At 42.4% G+C, this 26,445-nt stretch overlaps 1 protein-coding gene across 7 annotated transcripts in view; it reads left to right on the plus strand.

The window, feature by feature from the left end:
- Positions 1-3,554: 3,554 nt before the first annotated feature.
- Positions 3,555-26,445, plus strand: part of CELF2 (CUGBP Elav-like family member 2) — a 273,325-nt gene continuing 250,434 nt past the window's right edge. For 4 of the 7 annotated variants that reach the window (XM_086609776.1, XM_086609779.1, XM_086609778.1 and 1 more), the window contains exon 1: positions 3,555-3,661. In XM_086609776.1, the coding sequence (XP_086465902.1) occupies positions 3,555-3,661 (107 nt within the window). Of the gene's footprint in view, positions 3,662-17,320; positions 17,395-26,445 lie in introns of those variants that run through there. The other 3 variants (XM_086609782.1, XM_086609781.1, XM_086609780.1) reach the window with 1 other exon arrangement.

Genomic DNA, 26,445 nt, shown 5'->3' on the forward strand with positions numbered 1-26,445 from the left:
CCAAGACTTAGACTGCAAGTCCCTCTTGTGAGGAGAAGAAGTATTTCAAATGTTTGTGTGACTCACAATAATGCACCATTTTATATAGCTTTTAGTGTTCTGTGTTATTGTCACACTGCTCTCTAGTTTGTTGGGTTTTTCCATTTTAAAGATGGAGATGTGAGCAAGAGGTTAATTGGCTTGCATAAGATCTGACACGGGGACATGTGGTGAAATGGGAAAATGAATCAAAGCTTTCTATTCTTCTCATGATTGCACTGATGATTTTTGGGCTGTTGTCCCGGACACTTGTGCACCATTTCTCTGTCATGAAATGTAGTTCATTGCTTGGCTGGTAGTATTGCTTTAGCGTAGCGAAATGCCATTGTATTCTGGGCTTCTGAATATTTTAAAAATACTATAAGGAAATGGAATGGTCAAAGAATAATCTGAAGCAGAAGTAGAGGGCAGAAGGCATGTTTTTAATTTATATAAATTACTCATTGTTACTAGTTTGCCACAGAAGTTTTGATCATTTCGCCTCTGTGAATGATTGGTATTCCCATGGCCTTTCAAGGATTTGCAACATCATGTAATTAGTTCAGCAAACTCATAGGCCACACAGAGAAGGCTTGAGTTTATGTTAAATACAGGGCAACGAAACTATTAAACTTCCACTGTATGCAATTTGTGCAGAACATTGTGCAATATATACATATCAGTTATGAATCTACAATCAATTTTCATGTTAAAGGTTGAATTTAAACTCCGCAGCTGAACTTTCATCTTGAAAGAAGCCAGATAGCCCTGTGCATCTGGTTTAATCTTTCCTTTAGCCATATTATTTTAAAGGCACTCCTGCTTAGTACATCTTACAATTGAGAAATAATACTCATATTCCCTCTCATCCTCAGCAGCTGTGATCCCTCGGCAGATGTTGTTCTGTCAGATGTTTCATTACGTGTGATAGAAAACGTAGGTTCTTTTTGTCTGTCTGTGTTACCGCTTTGTGGATTTTATTTTCCTTTTCTTTATTTATTCATTTGGCTGTAGATGAGTCCTTCCATAATACTTCACTTTATTTCCTATTGCGTCTGCTTTGCCTTCTTCCTAAGCACAGAAACGATCAAGAACTTGCAACTGCGTGGAGCTTCCCAACAGAAGCCCATTGATTCCCCACCAAAGTGCTCTGTGTGAGCCATTCTACTCCAGCCTGAAAAGAAAGCTTTGTTCCCTCTGCTGGTAGTGTCTTAAGATGCTGATCCTTGCCATATTTTTGGAAAACTGTAGCAGTTTATCAGGCTGTTTGACACTTCCCGTTCAGCTGTATGTTCTGTAGCATATTCTGGTATTTGCCTCTTCTCATACATCAGTCTCACGAGCGCGAGACTGGTCTGGAGCAGCCCAGGCATCACGGTGAGTTACGCTGGGCAAAAGTCATTTGGAGGCGAACAGCAAAGGAGGAGAAATCTGGAGTGCTGGTGGCCATGCCTGCAATGGTAGTAATGGATTTAGTATTTGGGGCAGGAGGTATGGGATTTGTCATGTTGGCTGAGTATTTTCCTGGCTGCCTTCCATGACTGTTCAGATATTTTTAGTATGAAGTGCAAGCTATGTTGTCTCAGTTGACCTTGGAGCATGACATTTTAACATGGAATTGCTTTGAATTGCTAATCATTAAAATGATTTAATATTTTTTATTACAAGAGCAACTAGAATCCCAGTCATGTTTGGCAGATGAAAAGGGAAGCAAACTGAAACCTGTCTTCTCTTGACTTGCAGTCCTTTGTGATATCCATGTTTCCTAAACTACTGTCTTCAGCTCTTTCTCTTTACACCATTAAAAGTATCTTATGCCTAGGTTTGTTTTTTAACTTGTCTTTTGGTCATTTGACAAATATTATATCAGAATGACGGCAACTAATCCCAAGGTCTCACAGTGCTCAACGAGAAGCGTAGAACAAAAGGATCGTTTCTGTTGCAAACAATTTATGACCTTAATAGAAGTTTACAGCTGCTATCAGAAAGGCAAGATCTTACTATCAGTATATTTATACTGGTGATTGCTGTCTCTTTGCCTTCATTCCCAGACTCAAGTTTACCAGAAAGATCAAGCCCCTAAATACCACCTTCTGTTAAGGAATTAGAAGCAGTAGCACTGCATCAGGATATTGTAGCAGTATATTTTAAGGCAGCAATATATAATGTGGGATAAGAGGTTCAGACCAACCACAGACATAGCCACAAGTCTATGGAAACTTGAATTCAAGTTTTGAGGTCCAGATATTTTCTAGCTCGGTGTATTCGGCTCCTACTGGACTTTTTGACTAGTTGTCAGTTTTGGACGATTCATGTTTATTGAGTTTTGCATGTTCTTATATCAACAGGACTTCACAGGAAAGGACAATCATTTTTAAGATGCATTTTACTGCCACAGTGGTGCAGAGAGGCCTTTGACTGAAAAACGCACCAAGGTCTTGTTGAATTTTTCAGTCTACTAAATAAGCACCTACACAAGTGTCTGATGTAGATTTGAAAAAAAAAAAAAAGAAAACAAACCAAAAAACCACAACCATCCTCCTGCCTCAAAAGTAGCTGCATGGTTTAAAGATCTACCCAGCAGAAGTTGAACCCAAGATGCCAAAATAAACTTCTCTTTGACTACATTGGCAACTGGGAGGACCACAACCTGTTTCTACAAATTACGCGGCGGATCTCCCAAGTAGGGCCAAAGAGGCTGTTTCCCTGAAATCAGTGTCACACTATAGTTCCCTTCACACATAGGAAGGGAGTAAATCATTGAATAATGCAAGCCCCTTCCCCTCGGCGAGAACTCGGCCAAAGCCAAGTGAAAGTGCCTGGGTTAAAGCAAACTCAGTTTCTTGGTAACGGAGTTGTGTTTTGGAGGGGTTAAAATTGCCCAGAAAAACTGAAAACTCGAAGAAGCTCCCCAGGTGCCTGCGTTAATACTCCCCGGTCTCTTTGATGTGAGCTGGCAGGTCCCATAAAGCCACTCAGCCTTGAACAGGGAAGGGAAGGAGGGAGAGAGCGAGAGCTCCAGCTGCGACTCCAGAGCCCCAGAAAGAGCCTCTAACCCAATTCCCTTCAAGCACACAAGCCTCACGAGCCACGGCATCTGTTTGCCACTGTATTCACCGAGTTCACAGGGCAAACAAAAGATCCGTATCAAGCATGCATCCTTCCAGGGGGGGAAAGCCTTCCCTCATTCGCCCATAGATTTCCTCCCCCCCTCTGCCTTTTCTTTCAGTTATATATATATATATGTTTAATTTTTTCTTTTTTTTTGAGGGGGGGAGGATGCTGCTATTTTTTTTTTTTTTTTTTGGCTGGTAATTAAGAGAGCTAACACCAGCGAGGCTGGAGCGAACGCAAACAAGACCCCTATAGGCAGCACAGTGCATTAATGTAAAATATGCCCAGACAACATAACTTGTCAGAGAGGATTATTTCTGCTTAGTGAATCTGCAGGGGCCCCTTTGCTCCACCACTCAGCGTCTGACTAGAGAGAGAAAGAGAGAAAGAGTAGCCATTAGTGAGTAGCTACTGTGGCATTGATGTTTGAGCGCACTTCTGAACTGGCTTTTGTTGAGAATATCGGTGCAGAAAGCATGCGCTGTCCCAAATCCGCTGTTACTATGAGAAATGAGGAGCTGCTTTTAAGGTATGTTGTCTCCTTTGTTTTAACGCGTGCTTTCGAGTTGCCTGGGCCCGCTGCAACTATAACCGTGCTGTGTATTAAGTAGTTTCCCTATTTAAAGGAAAAGACAGGCGTTGCTGCGAGCAAGTAGCATTTTCCACTAGTTAGAATCGCACATTTCATGTATGACGACAGATGTACGGAGAGGGCAAGGAGGAAAAAGAATAATTTTATTATTATTATTTCCCCCCCCCCCCCCGAAATGAAAGCTGGTATTTCTTTTATCACCTCCTTTGCAATATTTCTGCCTGCTTCGTTATTATGCACTGGGCATGGAATAAGCATGGAAAAAGCTCAGGAAGACTCCATATTAGAGCTAGTGCCCTAAATACCACTTTAATTTTCACTTAGCCTATGTAAACAGTTCCTAATGCTCTACCTAGTCTTTACCACTTGAAGATGTTTTAAAAATACCTAAATACTCCTATATATGGGATTACATGTATATTCTTAATGTTCCAAGGTTTAGCAGGGGGCCAGCATCGACTACTCTTTTCAGAGACACACACACACACACACGCAGACACACGCACACACACACAGAATTATGCTAGAATTGGCACCCCGCTTTGAAAAATGTAGTCTTTTGTTTATTTGCTAGCAGACATTGTAGCATTGAATACATCTTTTGGTCTGACAATGGGACAGCTGAACAATGGTGCTGTCAAACTAGCTTAATGTATGTCTGGCGATGGGGTGGTTTAGGTTTTTTGTTTTTTTTCTTTCCTTTTCTCAGTCCCTTTTTCATTTCCTTTAATCTTTTTGTGTGTACGGTAGAATATGAAGTGTATTGCCTATTTTGTGACGGTCGTTTCATTTGATATCTGCTGCTAATAGTGCAGGGAGGGGGAGGTTTGCATCTCACGATTATGCCTATTGCATTAAGTTGGAGATTTATTACTAACCTCTCCCTTAACTGTGGGGAGAAAACTTATTGATTCTGAAAGCTTACAATCCTGCTGTCAATCTGGTGAATATGTAGTTGCCAAATGTGCCCTTGCCTGATTTTATGCCTGATCATATCAACTTTAACTGCTGTTTTGAAGATACTGTTTCTAATTTTGTTTAGGAAATGAAAATGCAATAAAAATGATAAATCAGATCTCAAAGTGGGAGCCCATGCTACTTTCCATTTTTATAATCCAGCTATTAGCATACGTTAGAATTTTTAAGGTCAGGCAGAGTAATTTACCTGGACGATTCCTATCCCAAAATCTAACAAATTATTCATATGACATTTCATGGATTATCTTTCTGTTTAGACAGCCATAGTTTAGCGTTAGAACAGTTAACAATTTGGGGTGTGAATTTGGGAAAATGCTCATGTACCTTATGCATTATGAAAAGAAATTGTTACAAAGCTTTTGAAAAATTTTGAGTTACTACTTGGACAGCAGCTCGTGTCTTAAATAAAATGAATTGTCATGAATCTGTGGAGTTTCTGAAACTGTTTAAAGTCTTTAAATACTTCACGTGCTACGTAAATATATCACCTTTAGTGATAATTATAATCATTTTCTGAGAGAAAAGACAGATATTTATCAGTGGTTTCTATCTTAGATGAATTAATTTTAGAGGTTTCGTGCTTTTTTTAAAACTGGATTCTAGTGCATGGTTTATATGGGCTGAGGTCTCTTGCAACCCTTAATTAAAAAAAAAAAAAAAAGAGACAATAAAGATTTATTGGTAGCAGTCAGAGCTCTCTAAAGCATGTATTTTCAACAAAAAAAAATGTTTTATGGGAAGCCTCTGAGTACTTGCTATGCTTTTTTGCATTTCTTTTATTGTTATTGCAAGACCTTCCTTTGCGTGTTGAGATGGTATAAATCAGTAAGGAAGAGTTTACGTGAACAAAAAGGTAACATTGCATAAAATGGGCTAGAAGCCTAGAGGTTATGCATTACCAGGTCGTACTCGCGTGCTGTGTGTTGTACATGAACATGAAGAAAGCCAGGATGGTGTTTAATATAATGGGACCATGTTATAATTCACTTTCTTGGAAGAACTTCTTTCGAGACAAACATTAACTCATTCACAACTGCTCTGCTCTGCCAGAACTGGAGGGGGGAGTGTGTATTTTTTTTTTTAATCAAGTTATCCTCCTTCAGCCTGGGCTTTCTAGCAGCTGCTGCCCTTTGTGAGTGGCAATAAAGTGAATCCCTTGCTCTCGATTACGTGGAAGTGTCCCTGGAGTGATTGCCCAGAGTAGGGTGAACGCCACTTTCATAGCAGACACCACCAGACACACCTGGGCAGCATACCCAACCACCACTTTTAAGGATTATTCAACACTAAAACTGTTTCCTAAGCGCACTTCTCACAGGTGAGTTCGTACTAAACTTACAGTAGTTCCTGTGTTTTCAGATAAAACGCTGCATAAAATGTATACATTCCAGATTTTTGTCTTGGATTGCCAATTACTTTGTTCTTTTCCAAGAGTATTTTCTGGCATTGCATTCACATCAAAGACTAATTTTTGAATTACTCTGCGTGAACCCCACTCCCCAAAAATATTATTTCTATGCATATTTACTGAAATATTGCTTTTTGAGCCGTAACAATTATTAGTAACATCAAAGAAGGTGAAGGAAATCTAACGCCAGCGGTTTGTTAGCATGCTTTAACACAAGTGTCCCCTTTTGAGAGACTGTAGGTTTAGAGATGTTATGCATGAACATCACAGGTGCCCCCAGCGTTACCTGTTTCGAACCTCACCCCTTCGCAGAGCAATGTGGTGCCTCGCAGTTGTCAAACTTGGCAACATCTGTTTCCACAACAGTGCTAAGAGAGCTAATTCAGGCTCTGCGTGAGTTGTTATTTGTTCTTTCAATGACCAGATGTAACGCCAAAAAGAAAGACCGTCCTTGGTCCCACCTGTCAGAGCAAGAGCAGGATAGGTCTTAACCTGGGAACTGGCTTTCCACAGGAAATGGAAGTGAATTTTATTTATTTATTTATTAGCGTGGAGTCTTTGTCTCTATATTTATTTATATTTTCCACATTCATGAACCACAATCTCTAGCATCAACATGTTAATATTCTCTTTGTTAAATGAGAATAAAACTGAAGTGTTTCTGTTATCAAATTTAAGTATATAAGATTGCAAACTATACCTTTGGGGCTGAAAAACAAAGGAGAGCATTCAATTAATATTCATATCTAGAAGTTTTACTGCAAGTGTAGATTGTGCTTGAATACTTAAGAAGTCATTCAGGAGTGAATCAATACTAATTATTGTAATCAGGAGGGTTAATTAGCTGAAGATGCTGCTGATGGAAAGTTCACTGCTTACAGCCCCGAAAACACCTAAGTTGATGAAATCTGAAAGCAAGATGTGTAAGAGGACTTTGTATGGAGAGAAAAGCTTGGCTTTCCTTTGGCATTTCAAGAGCCAGTTGCTCCAAAGGGGAAACACAGCTTGTACTTTGTGTTTTGCACGATATTAATTCAGGGGGTATTAGAAGATGCAACTAAATCTGTCTTGAAGATATTTTGTGGTAGTTTCTCATTAAATGCAAGTACCATTTTGGATAACCTGTACCATCTCTGCAGCATTCATTTGTAGATTACCATAAATTAATATGGATAATCTTATGCATTTGAAATCTTGTTCCAGCATTGTTATTGGGAACAGTTATTTTATTATTATTATTTTTTTACCGTTTGTGTGCAGGCATGAGGTCTTTAGATGGTATGTGTACATAAACTACACACACTCTGTATCTAGTATATAGGTATACATCTGTGTGCATATGTACATACATACACACGTGAGCATAAGTTTAAACATCTTTCCATTGAGAGTGTTTATTTCCATACTCCTGCACCTTCAAAACTCCTACTAAGTTTCTGTCTGCACAGAAGTGTTCAACTATGTATAATTCAGAGGACAGTTGCTGAACAAGTAGTTCATGAAATTTAAGTTAGATGATAAGGAATAAAGACTGAAAAGGAGTGACTGAAGAGAATCCTTTTCTTTTCCCTTAATTAGAGCAGTTGTGTTTCTTAAAGTGAGCATTACTGAATTCAAGCAAGATCTAGCTATACAAAATCTTTCTCACAAGTGAATTGCAAGATTTTTTTCTTTAATGCTAGGTGCTTTGTTTGTTTTTTCCCCCTTTTTTCCCTAGTTAGATCTATTATTAAAGTTATAACCAAGACAAATGTCTAGATGTTTATTCAAGAAAAAAAAAAAGCACAAAAAAAAACCCCTCTCAGTCAAACACATACACTCTCACATAAACCCCCCGAAGTCAAGTGATGCTTTCAGAAGAAAGAAACTCTGCTTAAAAGACACATCCTTCTTTCCTCTCTAATGACATTAGAGGTTATCACGTGTGGGTGCTATTTATCTTTGCAACTGCTTTCCTACGACCGTTTTACCGCTTCCAACGCGTTTACGTGTATGTCAGCCGTAGCAAAGGTAACTGAAAATGGCAGCTGTTGAGAAAGCATGTCGCCATGCCTGGGATGACATGCATTATCGGGGCAGCAGGAGTTGCTGGCTCCACAGCCCGCTTCTACTTGACCTGCGGAATGACTGGCTGCCTGGGCTGGTGATGAATCACTGGAGTTTATGAAACAGGACTGCTGGCATCCTCACAGAGGAAATAAAAACGGGATTTTTTTATCTTATTTTATTTCCCCTCTAACACTCTTGCCGTGGCAAAAAGCTTTTTGTTGTTGTTGTTGTTTTGTTTCGCTTTGCTTTTGTGTTGTTTCACCCCGCAGCGGACGCAAACGCGTCAATTAAAGTTGCTTTAATGCCTTTCTTGGCGAGTTAATGACGCACTAAAGGTTAAATATCTTTATTGGATGGAAGGGGGCAGGAATTTTCCCAAATTTGGGGTAAGTCTTGATCTGGACCCTAATTTTCTCATCTCTCACTCTGGTTTTGAGACTGAGACAGCATAACTAGTCATCAGCTCAAGAAGGATGTAGAAAGGATTTTAGCTGTTCCCACACACAACTTTGTTTCCTCTGATGGTCTAAGGATCAGTGACCATTCCGTGGGCTAATAGCAGACAGATTCATCTTCAGGGTCTCTGAACTAATGGCTAAATTGACATTTTTGGAAAGCATCGACTCCCAAATTCACACTCGGTTTCTAGGTGGTTCGCGAAATGATGTTACGCATTAAGACCGCATTACTGGATTAGGCTCTTAAGAGTCGGTGCTTGTAGGGAAGTATCGTAGGTCTGTAAACCTGCCAGTGCGCTGACAAGACTGACACAGTGAGGATCACAAGCTGCCCTGCAAAACGCAGCCAACTAAAAATGATCCTTCTATTTCAATTAAAACACCCAAAATTGCGTTAGGGGGTGGGGAAGGGAAAGAATTACTTGCTTGTCTCTCCATGCAGCGTACTCGGTGGCTGATGGGTTAGCCTGCGTCCCTTGTTCGGGTAGAATAACCTAATTTTAAGTTAACTCTCTCTGATTCAAAGGAATAGAGTTGCCAATAAAATGGCTTAGGAAGTTTTAAACATGGCACTTATACGAAGATAATGCTTCCTGCCATTACATTAGAGAAGGTTTTTCTCGAGCCTTACGCTTTGCTGCCTAAGCTTTTTCTCCCCTAGTTTTGAAAAGCAATTTGCATGCTCACATAGGCTATTAGACTTTTTCACCTTCCTCGGAATAATTCAGCAGTGGCGGCTGCTGGACGCTGGAGAAGCTGCAGCACTCTGGTTATTTAAGGCACAGCCTTCCGATGTCCCTGCGAGGCTTCTGAAAGAGAGGAAGGGCAAACTTTTACCGGCGAGAAGGGTGGCATGGGGAACTGTTGCTCGTGCCCTCCGGTGTGCGAGGGGTAAACGCCGTCCTCGCTCTGGAGTTCCCATGGCAGCAAATCAGCAGGTCATCTTCAAGAGCAGCCTTTGAGGATGCCAGACAACAGTCTGTCACCGGGAGGAAAGATAGAGCAGAGGGTTGGAGGGGGTGGGGTGGGGGAAATCTGGTAGAAAATCAGAGAGAGGATGGAGGAATTTACTATGCCTTTTAGACAAATAGAGGGGTGAAGAGAAAAGCAAGGGCACCCGAACGTAGATCATCTGGAAATTGAGCTTTGCGAGTGTAGATAGCTGTGGCTGATACGATAGCTGTGCTATGGAGTGAATTTAAGATTCAAATCCTGCACCTGCTCTCCCTGGAAGCTGCAGGTCAGCGTGTGAAGAATTGAGGCCCTCTAGAAAGGAAACGGTGAATTATCAGAAAACTTAAATTCTTAGAGATTCGATTCTCAACTGTAACAACCTCTTGGTTTCATTTTCCTCCTCTTCTGCCTAGAAATTATCTATTTTCAGCTAAACTGTGAGGAAGAAGCTCACTCTGAAGCTTGAGAATTTGCCTGCATCATTTCAGCCCACATTTAATTTTAATGAGAGAGTTATATAACCCCCTTTAAAAATAACAAAACACTAACAGAACCGCATCGGCAACATCAGGTGTTCTGCAGTGCTGCTCCAATGAATCATATGGAGATTTGTCTGTGCACGGCTGATGAACATACATTTAACTCAGTTAACCCCCAGCCCCGAATACAGCAAGCCAAAACGACCAAAATTTTTCCTAACCTTTCTCCCAAAGGGATGCCAAACTAGATGCCTGCCCAAAGATCCTCACGGTTTCAGCATTTTTTCCCTTACAAAATCGTGTTATCAATGGGTTGTTTTGTGTTTTTTTTTTTTTTTTTTAAAGTTGCAGGTGAATTATTACGACTCTACTGAAGTGAAACATTTTATGTTAAACACTCAGTTGGTTTAACACTTTACTTCAGAAGAGAAAGCCAGCATTCCTGTTTGTTGTACTGAGCCCAAAATCTCTGAAATGGTTAAGAACAGCCCGTTAAACAGGCAGCTCTGGGAGTAATAAACATGTGACTTCATCGATGCTCCTTTCAGAGTGAGAATTGGGGGGAAAAACTGAATCAGCGATTTTGAGCCTATTAACCGTCTTGGTTTGGATGCGGTCCTTGACTCTGAGAAGTCCCTCAGCCACTGGTTGCTGGAAGGTGGGAAGGGTCACGGTGCACTTGCTGCACTCATGCTTTTTTCCTTTGCATCCATTACAAGCCGTTATCAGAGGTAGGGTCATGGACTGGGTGGACCTTTTGGTCTGACCTGTGTGGCAATTCTTACCCTGTCCATTTGAGGGGGAAAAAGCCTCACCAAATGAGGCATGGTGCAGTTTTCTGCGTGTCTGAAAGTCTTAACAGCTACTGCAGGAGCCTTTTGTTTCCATCTTTCATGCCTAAGGTTTAATGGATTCTGTCTGCAGGAAAGAATGATGTCAAAGATAGTTCCTTTACATATTATCAGGGTGTTTGTTATTTTTAAGGACTGAGATGTATACTAGGGACTTCACGAACAAGTGAAAAAAAAGACCTGTGAAATTTTCTACCTGAAAGATGTCACAATTTGAGGGTGAGATCCAATAATTTGCAGTGAAAAGCAAAAAAAACCCCAAATGTGGTAGAAGTGAATGAAAAGGGAAGACAGAGGTTAACCTTAGGAAGATCCTGCTGTTAGAAGTGGAGTGTTGCAGGTTAATTCACGTATTGTAATAAACCCCTCGGATCTATTTATATTTTGTTTTTAAAAATAAGTCTACTTTTGACTTCCTCTCTCTTTTGATGTTCCTTACCCAACCTCTTGCCTTGCTGATGCCACGTTAGAACTTTGCACTTGCCTTTGCCCATTCTTTTGGAGTTGGAGCTGCTCTCCAGCATTGCCTCCTGATCCTGCTTTTTGCTGTACTCGGCCCGTCCTCGCCATCCGCTTCCCTGATCCTGCGTCTCTCACAATAACCAGTCTCTCTACTGGGGAAAAGTCCTCAGAAATCTCAATTTTATATAAAAGGAGGGCATTTTTTTTTGTGTCTTATAGTAGTTGTTCCTGTGGGTTTGGATGGCAGGAAGGAGGTGTTTTTTGGTTATGGTGGCATTTTTTTCCCAGCCCTGTGAAGGCGTAAGTGGGGCTCTGGCACATTGTGAGGATGGAGCAACACAGACAAGAGCACCAGATGTCTGATTCCTCCTACCCTGAGTAATACAAGATTATAGTTTTTCACAAGAAGATAATATAATAGCCCAATCCAACAATATTAAGTTCCTTCTTCCAGGGTTATTTGGAAAGGTGCTCATTTTAACCATAAATAACGTGCTCACTGTCTAGCAGGAAATCAGGTCCGCCCAGTGCATGCAGTGCCCCAGTTTCTCTCCTGGTTGGGTAGTGGTTGTTGATGGAATCAGGCAGTGAGTGAGAGGATAAAGTAGTTAATAAAAAGGAAAAAAAAAAAAAAAGAAAAAGAGAAAAAAAGGAACAAAACAGTCAATGGCTGTTGTCAAGTTGAGATAGGACTGGGCTGACAAAAGCCTTGGTCTTGTGTCTATACGCACAAGGCACTACACAAAGGCAACACCTACAGATCGATGGTGATGCTCTTCAATAGGGCTGTAAATAAATAACGGGATGGTAAGACTTGGTCTTGCAAATATTTACTTGTTTCTACTTTACTTTAGAGCTAAATACAGTGCTGAACACCGTGGGTTGCCCAACTGGAGCAAATGGTACTGGCCACGTCCTGCTGAGCACTAGTGCTATGCAGGATTGGACCTGAAGGTCATGATTGACTGCCCCAAGTATTTGCACGCTATTAACAAAGCGGGGTGTTCCTCTAAATGGAAGGCCTTTCCTAAAAGCCCTCCATCACATGTAGCGTCTGCCTTGTGCCATAAAATCTTGCCTAATTGTTTTCGGAAAGATTGAGTTATTACCCACAAAATGGAACAAAGGCCTGATACCCACAGTGGGATGAAATCACCTCTTCGGTGGTATAAAATAGGGAGGGGAAAAAAAAAAAGGAGTGAGTGGGAAGTTTTACTATAGCAACCAAGTTTACATAATATCAATGTGCTTCAAGTGAAAGCTCTAGAAAGGCTTAGTTTGAGGTACCTTTTCACAGGGCTAATTTTAAATGACGTTTATTTCTGAAAATAACTGATTAGCTACAATAGCCCACAGAAGTGGGGGGGAGCCTCACAAGCAGCTGAGACTTGAATACTTAAAATTCATTAATCAGCTTCAACCAATAATTTAATTTTCTTTTTGAAAGGGTTTTGGTTATACAGAAATTGTTTTATTTCTCAAGATGCGATGAAGGGAAGACTGTTGTGTGTTTGGTTTCACAAATGAAAAAATCCTTATTGTAAGGTTAAGGCTTCATGATGCAAAACTTTATCCCGACGTTAGATCTAACTGGCAAAGATGGGTTTGTTACAAATAATCAAAATCTTTGCAAACAGTAAAACAGCGCAGAATCGAGTCTATTACTTTTTGCTACTCAAAGAAATGCACAACTTTTTGCTTTAATTGTTTACGGCGCTTACACTGTGCTTTAACTCTGCCCAAATGCTTTGTGTAACTTGTGTGCTTTGCTTTTCTTTTTTCTCTTTATTTTTCCCCCTCCCTTTCTTGTCTCTCCATACATCTGCTCATAAGAGTTAAGCTGATGGGCTTTCCTGCTCCCTTATAAGCAAGTAGGCTCATGTCCCACCATGCAACTCAAAATACTGTATTTTCTGCTATTGGCCATGCTACTACTTTGAGGCTCATGGTTTGCTTGGAAGGTTATTTCTTTGTGAAAGATACAAACACCTCCTTTGCGTTCACTAACGCTACCTGGACCAGATTTCTTTTTTTCCCCCCCTCGCATTAGTGGAAGATCCTGAGTGATCCCACCAAAGTCATTTGAGCCTGCTCCAAATTTACCCCGCCGTCGCTGAGCTCTGCTTCTGCCGCCTCTGTTAGAAACTCGCTTTGATGCCAGAGATAAGCTGAATCCCGAGCATGTTCATTGGCTTAGGGGGGAATAAAGCAGAGGATTTGAACTCTCTTCGTACTGCCTTGCAGGCTTGGGAGAGAGTGAAGTCATTCGGAAACTTTCCCTTGAAGTGCTTCCAACAGTAGCATTTCCTTGGCCCAATGCTGGAGAGGGGGCAAGTTGATTAAGAGAATGGCAATTAAGGAAAGAGTGAAGAGGGAGTCTGGAGAGGCGATGTGACGTGAGCTCCACGCTGGATTTGGCTGCGGTATCTGGAAGGGAAGGGGGTGTCTGTTCTCTTTATGACTCGCTGAATGAGAGCCACGGGCGGTGATGTCAGAGTGAGCTCATACGCTCGACAGCAACCCACTGCTCAACCCCTGTCTTTCTCCAGCTGAACTTTTTGCGGGTGTTTTTTTTTTTCACTCTGAAGAGGTGTTCGGTTTTCAAAGGTTGTGTTGTTTGGAGAAATTGCGTATAGCTCTGTGTTTGAAAAGCGGCTCGAACGGTGACTCATTGCAAGCGTGAGGTGGAATCGCTTCAGCTGCCCCTCTCCGACGTATGGAGAAACCGAGGCACAGAGAGTAAATGATGCGACCGCTGCGGCTAAGCGGGGTCTGGGCCTCTGAAACAAGGGGAGGATGGACAGGAGGTGACTTTTGTAGCTGGAATAGGATTAAAGCCCGAGAATTGCTGATTCCAAATTCCAGGTTCCTTCCTTAAAACTGCCATATGCTCCACCAGCTGAAAAAGCTTAATATCAGCGGGCAGTGATAGCGCAGCAATAACGCAGCTCCTCTAAGCCGGTGTTTACATCTATTGTCTGATTTATGCTGTGAAAATTAATGCGGCTTCATTTGCCATTCTCCCTCCCCGTTTCCCCCTGTACTATAGTGATGGACCAAAGCTTCCATTTTCCCCTCCGTTTTCAATAAAAGTTGCTATTTTGCGCACACGTGCCCATCAAGAAACTGGCATTAATGTTACAAATAACAGAGCTGAGCCTGTAACAGCGTGAAACATTCAGGGTTTTTTGGTTTTGTTTTGTTTTTCACCACTTACCCTCTGTGTTCCAGAGTTAGTTCATACACAGCCACTACGTAATTTACGTTTGAGAACCAAATTATTCGAATGTAGTTTCTGCCTATAAGCTCTCCTTGAGTCATATCTCAGTATCTTTTCTAGAGAGGGTTTCTTTTTGCTTTTGACCCTGTTCCTGCCTCTAACTTTTAAATGGCAAAAGCGAATGTGCTTTGAAAAGTGTGTTACACTGTAGTTGTTAAATAAAGCAATAACCTATGCACTTGTAATGCTTTCTCTATGACCTACTTACATACTACTTCACCCTCCTTATAGTATGATTAAAAGCTGCTTTGAATCCACTATTCCCTCAAGGGATTTGAGGCTAGAATTTAACAAACTGCTGAGAAGGCTTAAGTCAGTAAGAGGGCTTCCCTACAGCTTCTTCCAGCTAATTCACATGTAATTAAAAGGAAAATAAATATTTCAAAAGAACATACGTTTTAATGAAGCATTTTTAAACACTTATACCTCATGAAATGGGGCAAATTTATAAAGATCTCACTAGTCCGTATGCAGATCGCAAGCAAAACTGTGATTCTCTCCTCCTCCCCCCTTTGCGTCCTGTGCAAAGCGTGGATTTACTTTTCAGATGGTGGCAGTGGGAACGTGGTCCTTAAAAGTGACAGGCTGGTGAGGCTGAAGGCCCTTAGATTTGGCATGTACCAAAAAAAAAAAATGATGAAGAAGAGGTACAGCTCCAGCCACACAGGGTGAAGTGGGGATGGAGACTTCTTACTTAAAAGAATATCTTCCTCCTCGCTGAGCTGCCTGTATTTCTTCTGAGCTAAAACCTGCCCCTTCTGCAGTGGCAAGATTTTGAAATTGAAAGTTAATCCAACTCTGCTCTGGGCTGGATTAACCACCATGGAGGCCTCAGATCAAAACCCAGGTGGCTGCATCCAGCTGGAGAAAGTTGTGCTGGTTTCTCCTTTTATTTCGACTTTGCACTTTTTTTTTTTTAATTTATCCACCGTATAGCCCGGTGCTGGGGTGGATGGGTGGTGTAGAGGAATTGCCATTAATTTAGTAAAGAGGAGCCATAGCTTCGCTTTGTGCATTTCTATGTAGATGTTTAGGTGCCATGGTGATGAGGGCAGCATGTGAACATATAGAACAGAGCAGATTAATAACACTATAGATATCTGTTCAGGATTGCAGCTGTCCTACGGGGATTACGCTGAGGGCCAAGTGAACCTTTTCTTTCTTTAGACTTGCAAAGTAGGCAAAAATTTTAGCAGCCTGAGGGGTTTTTCTTCCTTTTAACTGTTTAAAATGGAAAAGTCTCTTAGTGCAATAAACCAGACTCTGAAAATTTGCCTGGTCTGTATTTTAATTATCAAATCGACATTGGTCAGAATTTAAATAAAACTTGGCCTGATGGATAGCATATTTATTTATTGACCAAGTTAGAATGCTCTTTGAAAAGTTTAAGTGTAGTAGTGTTTGATTCGTGTTTGTTACTTTTTTCAAGTGTCGAATATCCAGAACAAATGAAATTATAAAACCTGGAGCGAGATTCAGAAGGAGAGGCACACACAATGCAGAGAAACATTTCGTCTGTCTAGACTGCTCAGATCATCCAGTAATCTTCGTAAATATGTTAATATTCTTTTGCCTGGAGCTGCTTTGTATTGAAGCGAGTAGGTTTTGGAGATGCAAAGGAAAAAATTATACAGATTTTCAGGGGGCGGGAGCGTGGGGAGGGTGGCTCCAGCTATTTGTATGTGTGGAATTTTGTGTGCGCCTTGGTGGTGTGGCTTCTGTGGGCTGGCTGTGGCCAACTCCGAGTGCAGCGGGGTTGGGAACAGGCTTTTGGCAGGTTACAGACACGAGGAAGGATTTACCGTCATTACTTATTTAAATCCCTATTTTTGATCAGTGAGGACAGAGTTACTACTCGTCTCTCGGCGAGCCAGTAACATCACTTGGAGCCTTCCATGGGTGCCAAGGTCTGAATGGCAGGAATTTGAGTAGAGCGAGCCTGTGTCGAGCAACTTGCCTAAACGTTCCCAGCGCTCCCAGTTTGCCAGCGGCGAAGGCGCCTTCCCGCCGTACTGGGAAGAGCTGGGTCTGTGCGAACCACCCGCGGGTGCTCGCAGCGATTTCAGCAGCGGCTTCTCCGCCGGTGCCCGGCCGCTGGACTCGGCGGGGGCACGGCTCCCCGTCCCCAGCGCCGTGGGTGCGCGCCCCAACGGGAGCGCGGGGCAGGGGGAAGCGCTGCCGGGGCAGGGGGAAGCGCTGCTGGGGCTTGGGGGGCTCTTCCCTCCCTCCCTCTCCCGCCGCCCTCAAAGTTTGGCCGGGCGCTGCCCACGGGCGAGGCGGCGCCCCGACCCCTCCCGCCCCGTCCCGCCCCGCCGCCGCGGGGAGCCCCAGGCGGCGCGTCCCGCACCCCCGGTGGCGGTGTTAGGCCTCTCCCCGGGGCGGCGGGCCCCGCCGGGGGCGCAGGGGTTAACGGGGAGCCGCAGCGGGGAGATGGCTCCGCCTCCCCGCTCAGCACCTGGCGCTCCACCGACAGTTGCCTCAGCAGTCGATTTCGGAGGGGATTGGCGGAAAAAAAACCGAGAGGGGGAGAGAAATGTGACAACTGCCGGGGCTGGCGGCTGCCGCGGGGAGGCCTCCGCACCTGTGCCTGCCTCTCCGCCGCCCGGCGCAGTTGTGGGATCCGCCGAGCCCCGCCGCATCCTCCCTCCAGACCGCCGCGGCGCCCCCGGAGCCCAGCATGACTTCTTCGTTCAAGCTGGATTTCCTTCCGGAGATGATGGTCGACGGTCGCTTGCTGGTCTCTGACAGAATGTAAGTGGCGGCGGGGCTGCCGCCGGGAACACTCCCCCACCCCCCGCCCTTCCCCGCCCCGGCTCCCGGTACCCCCCGCTGCCCGGCACCGACCCCCCGCCGCCGGGCGCAGGGCTCCGGCCGGGTCCCTCCCGCACCGTCCGCCCCTCCGCGGGAGGGGAAAGGGGTCCTTCCCCCCCCCCCCCGCCTCTTTTTTAAAAAAAAAAAAAAATTATTTCCCACCCCTTTCCCAAGTCACTTGGTGGTCTCCGTGTTGTCCTCCCCCCCCCCTCCCGAAAGGGCGGCAGCGGGGTGTTTAGTATTCCGGCGGGTCGGGAAAGGCGGGCGAGGGGCGGTGGGGTAAGTGGGGGGTTTTGGTATGCTGCTGATGCGACGTGGAGAAACGAACAGCGGTCGCGCAGAGCTGAGCGCGCTCTCTCTCCTCCGTGCCCAGCGGGAATTCCGCCACGGATACTTGTCCCCTGCACCCAGCCCGGACCCACCCGTGCTACCTCAGCCCTTCCCCGGCAGAATGAAAACCCCCTTGCCAAAGCTTCATCAGTTTTTAAATTCGAATGAAATACTGAGCATCCACTGGGAGTAAGACCAGGCAGAAAGCTGGATTTTTTTAAATTTCCTTTTTTTTTTTTTTTTTTTTAATTTTAATCCTGTTCCAGGCAGCTGCTTGGCACAGAGAGTGTTAATTAGGCTGAGGGTGGTTGTTTTATATGCAGTTGAACTGGGGATAAGATTTATCGGAAGGCTCTGAATGCTGGAATTTCAGAAAGAGAAGTATTCCCCCAGCCCGCCTCTGCTCCATTAATCTCGATCTGAAAGTTTCTATTATCATCCTCTTGGGCATTGCCAATTGACAGGGAATTTCAGGTAACCTAAGTCTTGTATGAAAAACTAAAAGCTGGGAACGAGGAAATAGACGCTCGCTGAAAGATGCGAAGGCTGAGGACTGTGTTGCGTTTTTACAGTATCCGAAATGTCTTTTATTTTGTCGCTTTTTCGTCTTTCATCAGGATGACAAACGCGGTTCGAGTTACGTTAGAAGGAAGCGAGAGGCTTTGGCAGTGGCTCTGTGCCGGAGCTATTCCGGTTGAGGCAGCGCTGAAGTTACGAGTGTAAATAAACCGGTGTGCGCAGCGGAGGCTGTCACCTGCGATTTGCACAAATCCCGTTGTGCCCTCTGCCTCCATCTAAGACTGTCCAGGCTTTTATTACCTTCTTTGCTGGCAACCAAACTTTCTCCTAAGGTGGAATGCTTTCCCTTGCACCAGCAGTGTTCTGCGTGGGGATATAGAGTAGTGGCCAGTTGTTCAGGCAGCTGAGATTTAACGAGCGTGTGGGAGAGGGGGAAGAGGCAGGGGGAGAACCTGCTCGGCGCGGATGGATGACTTACGCTTGTTTTTACAGTCCTTGAAGGACAGCAGAGTGTTTGCGTAAATGCGACCCCGTTGTCTCCGTTTCGTGGTCTTGAATTCAAACGAGTTCTCTGCTGTGTTTTGTTTTTCCCGTTGTGAGATCCCTGGTTTTATTGGCACCGGTCAGTTTCGGAAAAAGTGCTGTGTTTCTCCCCTTTTGCATAAAAATTGCATCGGTTTGACTATCGGGGTACAAGTGTTTGTATTGCTTGCTTTGCAGCCCTCCGTTGGGACTTGCCACGGTCGAGCTTTCCCTTGTTTTCATCATCTCAGCTTTGATTAGACTTTTCTACCTGCTGTCCTTCCAGGCAGTCAGAAAAGATACTGCTAACACGCATCTCCCGACTCAAAGGCACTATTAACTGCGGCTGATGATGCCCTGTTGTCACTTAGGCTTATATAACTTTATCTCCAACTTGCCCCTCGAGGGGGAAGTACCGTGTCAAACTCTTCCTTCTGCATTGCTATCTTTATCCTCTTCTTCTCTGGGAAGCATCCATAATATACTTTAACACAGCTTGAAACACAGTCGGTGTTCATCAGACGCAGGTCTTAGTGTGTGTCCAAAGAAACAAGAATTATTGTAGCAATATGTCACCTTCTAAGTAACTGTCTAAATGAAGTCATTTAGTAGTGGAATTGTTAAATACACACATCCTTGTCGGATTCGGTACTGGTTCTTTGTATATTTTGGGGTGGACTTTGTAATCTCTGGAAGAAAAAAAACTTTACCTCCTGCTTCATCAGTGGTCGTGTTGTGATGTGCTGCCTTGTATTAACCAAGCTTTGCTTTGCTGCTGATCTAAGTAATTGTGAAGAGGTATGATTTCAAGGGATCATGTGTCATGCATACAAATTAATAGCCAGGCTATTAACTAAGGGAGCTTCTAGTCCTAAAAAAAAAAAAAAAAATAATAAAAAAAAAAAATCTTGAAACTAAACGCTGCCTATGGAAGCTTCGCTAGGCTGCCTTGCCAAAACTCTCTAATTTGCTATTTAAAACATCTTTATTTTGTCCTTCTAGCCAAGTGGTGACAGACATTTATTTGCAAGTCCCCAACTCTCTGGACTAATCAGTGCTGACGAGAATGCAGTTTGATTATGCATAAGGGGTCGTGGGCACGCACATACCTTACCCTTTAGCTGGCCCAGCCCAGACGTGCAGTGAGCCGCCAGCGGCGTTCAGCAGGGTGGCACAGTGCGTCGCGGGGCACGCTCCAAGTTACGACGCTGCACAAAACTTTTAACCTCACCATCTGGTCTAGCCATCGAGTATAGCTTAGTTCAGCCTTTAGCAGAAAGGAATTTCCTATTTTAGAGTGAGGCAGTTAGCAAGATGTATGTAAAACTCTTCTCTTTCACAGTGAAAATTTGCAGAACTAGATTTATTATTATTTTTTTTTATGCCAATGGCGTATCAGATGTTTTGGGCAATCAGCACCGCACAGTATCAGTTACACTTCCCGTTGTTTACACATTTAAAGGTTGCCTGTAAAAATTATTTTCAGTATCATCCATTCTTTCAACAAGCAACCAAGAAGGAGAATTTTCAAGGAATAACTTTCAGTGCATACCTATTGTGAACGTTAACTGCCAGCTTGATAATTGTCAAAGTTAAAATGCTCTTACGTCTGCGAGACTGTTAATTGCTCTTAAATGTTGCTTCCTTCCAATTTTTCCTGCTGTTGTTATAGCTAAAATACAAGTGAAATAGAACATCAGATACTCTGAGCGTGACTATTTAGTATAATTAAACTGTCTGCATGGCATGAGTGTACCTGGTTGGTAATTGAATAGCAATTTTACTAATAAAAATTCATTAATGACATGGCATTGGAAAATAGACCTTCTAGGATATGAAGCACGAAGATGCATGAACTTTTGTTTGGCAAGTTGGGTGCTCTGGGTATCGTAAATGCTTGAAAAGAGACCACTTGGTTAGTGCTGTAGTTAAAGGATCAGAAATTGTTGGACGGATGTTCTGCATGGCCTGTGTGTGTTGATTGTGTGGAAGAAGCAACTGTGAAGAAAAGATGCAAGTGGAAATGCGTGTGTGTGTGTGTGTTTGGGCAGGGTAGGAGAGGGTTAATGCTTACTAAGCGCGGTTATAAAATGGGAGTTCAATGTAATTTGCTTAGTAATTTCCCTGACTTACATGTACATGCCAACTGGATGGATGTAAAGGTGTTGCTTTGAGGATTAAATACTCAACGTAGTAACCCCCCACCTTGATTTCTGCAATACCACCAAAGGTTTTCTGTTCCATGATACACATTCCACTGCCTGGGATTACTTTCCATGTAAATGTGTTTGTTACTACCAAGACAGACTCAAATTTGACTTTGATTTTTGATAGCTGAGTATAATGTCAATAAAATATATGATGCTTAGAGCAGTGCACATGCAACTGCATGGGTTCCATGGCAATTATGCATAAAAGTATTTAGTCTTTGAATTCCTGCCTCTTTTTATCCAAGATGAGTCAGAATTGGATATATGTGCAATATGCTGATTAAAAAGCAGTGAAGATCAATTTTCAATTCTTTTGTTTGTTTGTATTTATTGTTTAATAAATAAGGGATGCCATCATTCACAGGTGTTCTTGCACTTATAAAACCCAAAACTTTCTGCACTAAGCCTACAAAATAGGAGTTTTTCCAGCATAAACTGGAGGTAATAAAGTCAACTTTTTTTTTTAACTTCACTACGGCTACTCAACATATTTCCAAAAATAATTTTTCAGCTACCTGGATTTTTTATATGTAGAATATCAAACCATGAATTGCTAAGTGAAAGTGGATAACTAGGTATTAGCTACTTTTTTAAGTCCGTAGCCTCATCCCTATACTGGTGTTTTATTCTAATTTTGATTTAGTAATACTTTTATTTTAAGTGTTATGACTTGTTACTTGCGTGACGGATTCCTTGGGCCTCTATTGAGGGAAAGCAAAGCAAAAGAAGAAGAAAATTCTTGACTGTTGACAAAGAGCTTTAGAAAGGAAAATAAATCTTTGGATGTCGATTAAGGAATTGCGATTTCATGGTGTCCTTCTGCCCATCATCTTTTCTAGTAGCTGCCTAGAACCCCATTCAGTATTTAACCTACGATAGCTCTCAGCACGTTAATATTTAAATGTATCTTCCACTTCCCATGATATGATCTCACAAGTTTTTAAGCCTCCCCCACATGTATTCATCATCCAAATTAATCATCAGTTATGATTGCTTTAAAAACTTTGATAACTCTAAATATTTCATTGGCATTTTAGGATGTTTGATATCTTATGAGCATTTGGACTATTCAAATTTCATAATTAATTCATAGATTAATATAAAAATATTTGACTCAACCGATATAGGGGAAAGGTGTACAAAAGCTCTTTGTTTTTAGAAGCTCCTGGAATGCAAGGAATGCATTTTGACAAGATGTAACGATCTGGAGGAATGCTGTTGTCTTCTAGTTTAAGCATTTAAAAGCCTCTTTCCTTCTGAAGTGGAGAGGTGATTTTTTTTTTTTTTAATTAGTATTATTTTTTATTTTTTATTTTCTACAAACTGTGTTTCCTATAGCAGATATTTCTCGTGCGTTTGTATAATTGCAAAGTATATTGCATCTCCTGACATGGTTTCCTTTGATTAAAACAAACTGGTGGCAGGGCAAGGTTCACTGGAGGCTAAAGTCACAAACAGAGAATACACAGGGAGAGCAGGCTGATGAGCTTTCCTTAGCGAAGAAGTGGGGAAAACAGAAAAAAATCTTCATAGGTGCAAGAAAAATGCAGGAACAAGAATGCCTATTTGGAAAATAAAAACTAATTAGAGCAATAAATGTAATGTTCTCAAGTAATTGTGAAATAATTATTCCCCTTTAGAATCATCATACTTTAATTGCTTTCCCCCGCGTTCCCACGTTCTGCATGCCTATGGAAAGGAAAAGAGGCGCTTGTGTTCCCTCCAGGATTTCATTTTTCATTTGCAGTAAGCTGCTGGCTTTCTCATAAAGGTTTTCAGAAATATGTTGCCTTAAACGCTGTTGTGTTCTTCCATATGGTGTTAAATAGAAAAGGTGAATGGCAGATGCTGAAGCTATAAATTCTCTCCTTTCGTCCAGATAAAGCATCTTGAGATTCAGTTGTGTGGTTTATCCACCCTCTGTATCACAGATTTATAATCAATCTCTCATTTTCCTTGAGATTGTGTTACGTAAATAGGACACACTTCAGCAGCGTATTCTCTTCGCTCACAGCTTGATCCTTGAAAAATCAGCTGACAATAGTTTAAAATTATAATATTAATAAAGAGGAGATCATCTGGCCTTCAAAATGACATCTGAAAGCAGCTTCTGTTTTGTGTTAAATCTTAATTACTGTATTTAAATGAATGCTTAAATGAGCCAATTCACAAAGGAGTTGCCTACTGTACCAATAGTGCCTGTTTGGTGATTTTTAAATTTTTTTTTCCCTATGGGTTTACACAAATATCAAAACCAGTTTATACTGAAGACTACATCTATGTTCTCTTGCCTCTTACAACTCAGCTGAAGAAGACTGAGTATCTTGAGCCTGGCCTCTGCCCTGGGACAGCTTCTCTCTTGCCTATCAAATGGTGGCAATACGTGAAGCCAAGTTCAAAGGCAACGCTCCAAAAGAAACATAGGTGCAAGAGCAGCGGGAAGGACTCCAGGTCGGCCTCCTGAGTGTTATTTTGTGACTTTACCCATCACTTACTAACAGGGGCAACATGTTGTCACACCTGAGGGAAAGAGCTTATGGCTTAGGACCAGCGAGAGACTTACACTCTGCCTGTAAATCCACCAGCTCTGCTGCCTTTCCTTATGCTGGAAGGGATGTGGTTGTGTCCAGCTGTGCCCAGGAGAGTCTGGAACGAGGGAATTGTGTCCAGCTGTGCCCAGCTCACCCCACTCCCCTCTGCCACCTGGGATGTGCTTGTCCTCTGTGAAGGAATATGTAGGAAACTCCTGTCCTTTCTTTTCCTGTCAGCCTATATGAGTTGAGCCATTCAGGTTTGCCAGGAGAACAAGAGCAACCTGAATATTTTGCTTTATGATTTTCATGTCCCTGTTCATTTCTTAAGTTGTTCTATGGATCTTACTCTGGGGTTTTAAAGTTTATGACCATGCTTATTTTGGAGATGCAGCCATTGATCTTTCATGAAAATGGCATTAGTGATCTACTGATTTTTTTTATTTTTAACTTATCCCATGTAGTTTAGCATCATAAAGCAAATATAATCCTGACAGAAAGGCCGAACGCTGACCGTCTCCCAGCAGCGGTGGTAATTTATTGCAATGCTAGTTTACAATTTTTTCAGTTTCTTGCCATTCAAATGTACTGTTCCCTGGACACCAGTGGAGTTGCTGCATGGGTTAGAGGTGGATGCCCAGGTACACACACCCTTTGGCCGGTGTGTATAGCTGGGTATCTCCATGATGGGAGGACAGGCAGACCCTTTTGAACCAGCTACGACCCTTTCTTTCCCAGACTATGCTGTGCTTTTTCTTGTGCTCTGTACCTATATCCTTTGAAGCAGTTCCAGTCTGATTGCAAGCCACAGCTGACAAGCACTATCTTTTGTTTCATAACCCTGAAAAATAATGAAGATCCTTCATCCTCTTAATCCGAAGACATGACGCTGTCTTCTTGTTTAATATACGCACGCTCTTCCCACATCTTGCTTCTTGACAGCTTTGCACCACTAAATTGCTCAGAGATGGAAAAAAAAAAAAAAAAAAATTCCACAGCTTGCTTGACCCACCACTTGTTGTATCATTGACTCCAGACCTCAGTGGCACTTGGTCTGGTGGCACTGACGGTGCTTGGCCTGGTGTGAGATAAGTGCACTTCATTTGCCTGAAACAGACCCAGGTAATTGAAAGTTATTAACTTCTGGCAGAGGATAACTGTATTTGAAAAATATAAAATCAAGTGATCTATTCCCTTCTTTCTTTTTTTTTTTGTTCTCCTGGCTCATTCAACTGCTTGGCTCTGTCAGCCTTCGCCTGCAGTTCATTGCTAGTGAGAGATCTGCCTGTGCTCTTTATCAATAAACATTTTTATTTATTTATTTTTAAAATATTTTACCACAGATGGATTGTAGAATAAGCGTTAGGAGTCTGAAATGTTGACAAACCCACTCTGTGCCCAGTGGCTATCTCTTAAAGAAAATCCTATTTTGTACCTGGGTTTCATACAAAATGCTGTAGAAATTGTTTGATAGATAGCTGCATTTTTGCTTGATTTCACCATGCGTTTAAGTAAGCTTGATCCCCTCGTCACATCTTTGAAGGGGAAAAAAATAATCTATCATTTTATCTGCAATGTTTTAGTATAAACACGTAGAAAAGTTGATTATGTCACTAGTTAGTAAACGAACTTTCAATTTTTTAAATTCTATTTAAATTTCTTCTTCCAAGATCTTATTGCGCAGAAACCTTTTTTTTCTTATTGTAACTTTACCCAAACTACTTTTATCCCCATCTGTCCAAAAAAAAAAAAAAAACCAAAACAAAAAAACACCAGAACAAAAGAGAGAGAAAAAAAAAAGTTCAGGCAATTACAGTGACTCTTACTTTAAGTATGAATTTTATTGTGAAAATTCCTAGTCCTTCTGATTTGTTTAGTCTTTTAAAATTGATTCTTGAAAAGGTCCTGATTGAGGGTTGCCTCAGAGATTTTGCCACACAACCGTAAATCATAGAATCATAGAACGGTTTGGGTTGGAAGGGACCTCAAAGATCATCTAGTTCCAACCCCTCTGCCATGGGCAGGGAAACCCTCCACTACACCAGATTGCCCAAAGCCTCATCCAGCCTGGCCTTGAACACTTCCAGGGATGGGGCAGCCACAACTTCTCTGGGCAACCTGTTCCACTGCCTCACCACCCTCAATGTAAAAAATTTCTTCCTTACATCTAATCGAAATCTCCCCTCTTTCAGTTTAAAGCCATTGCCCCTTGTCCTATCACTACATACCCTTGTAAAAAGTCCCTCTCCGGCTTTCTCGTAGGTCCCCTTTAGGTACTGGAAGGCTGCTAAATGCCCAGTTAAGGTATAGCCACAGGTTGAGATGATCTCTTTAGGGAAAAAATTGCCAACATTGTTCCCCTTATCCTACTCTGACCCATGTAATACGACTTCTTCCTCGAAGCACTGAAAATTTTAGGATTGCAAGGTGAGCACTGGCTTTCTTTGGCAGGTTGAGAGTTGTCAGCTCCTTCTGGAGATCAGTATTGAGTGGGAGGGGACAGAGGAAGAGATAAAATTAGCATTTAATTTTGCAGGACGTGGAAAAATAGATGACAAGGGAGGCAATTCTTAGAAAAAGAGAACGTCTCTGGACACGTAAAGCACTATTATCAGATATTTTATTACCGACTATAGCTTGCAGTCTGTGTTCAAGCCAAACTTTCAATGGGTTTACAGGAGCTTGGCTCGAATGAGGAATGCATAATGCTGGGCTTTGCATCCCATGCCAGGCTGTCCAGCTCTGAACCATGAATCGCAATCATCTAAATGGGTTTTGCAGCCTTTTTCCGCATCGCTCGCTTCAGAGTGAACTTCAACATGGAAACGTGAGGCAACTAACTTTTCAGATACTATTCTGCCTTGCTAGCAGAGTTGCTG

The sequence above is a fragment of the Tauraco erythrolophus genome, chromosome 4, assembly GCF_009769465.1.
Source record: "Tauraco erythrolophus isolate bTauEry1 chromosome 4, bTauEry1.pri, whole genome shotgun sequence".
NCBI lineage: Eukaryota > Metazoa > Chordata > Aves > Musophagiformes > Musophagidae > Tauraco > Tauraco erythrolophus.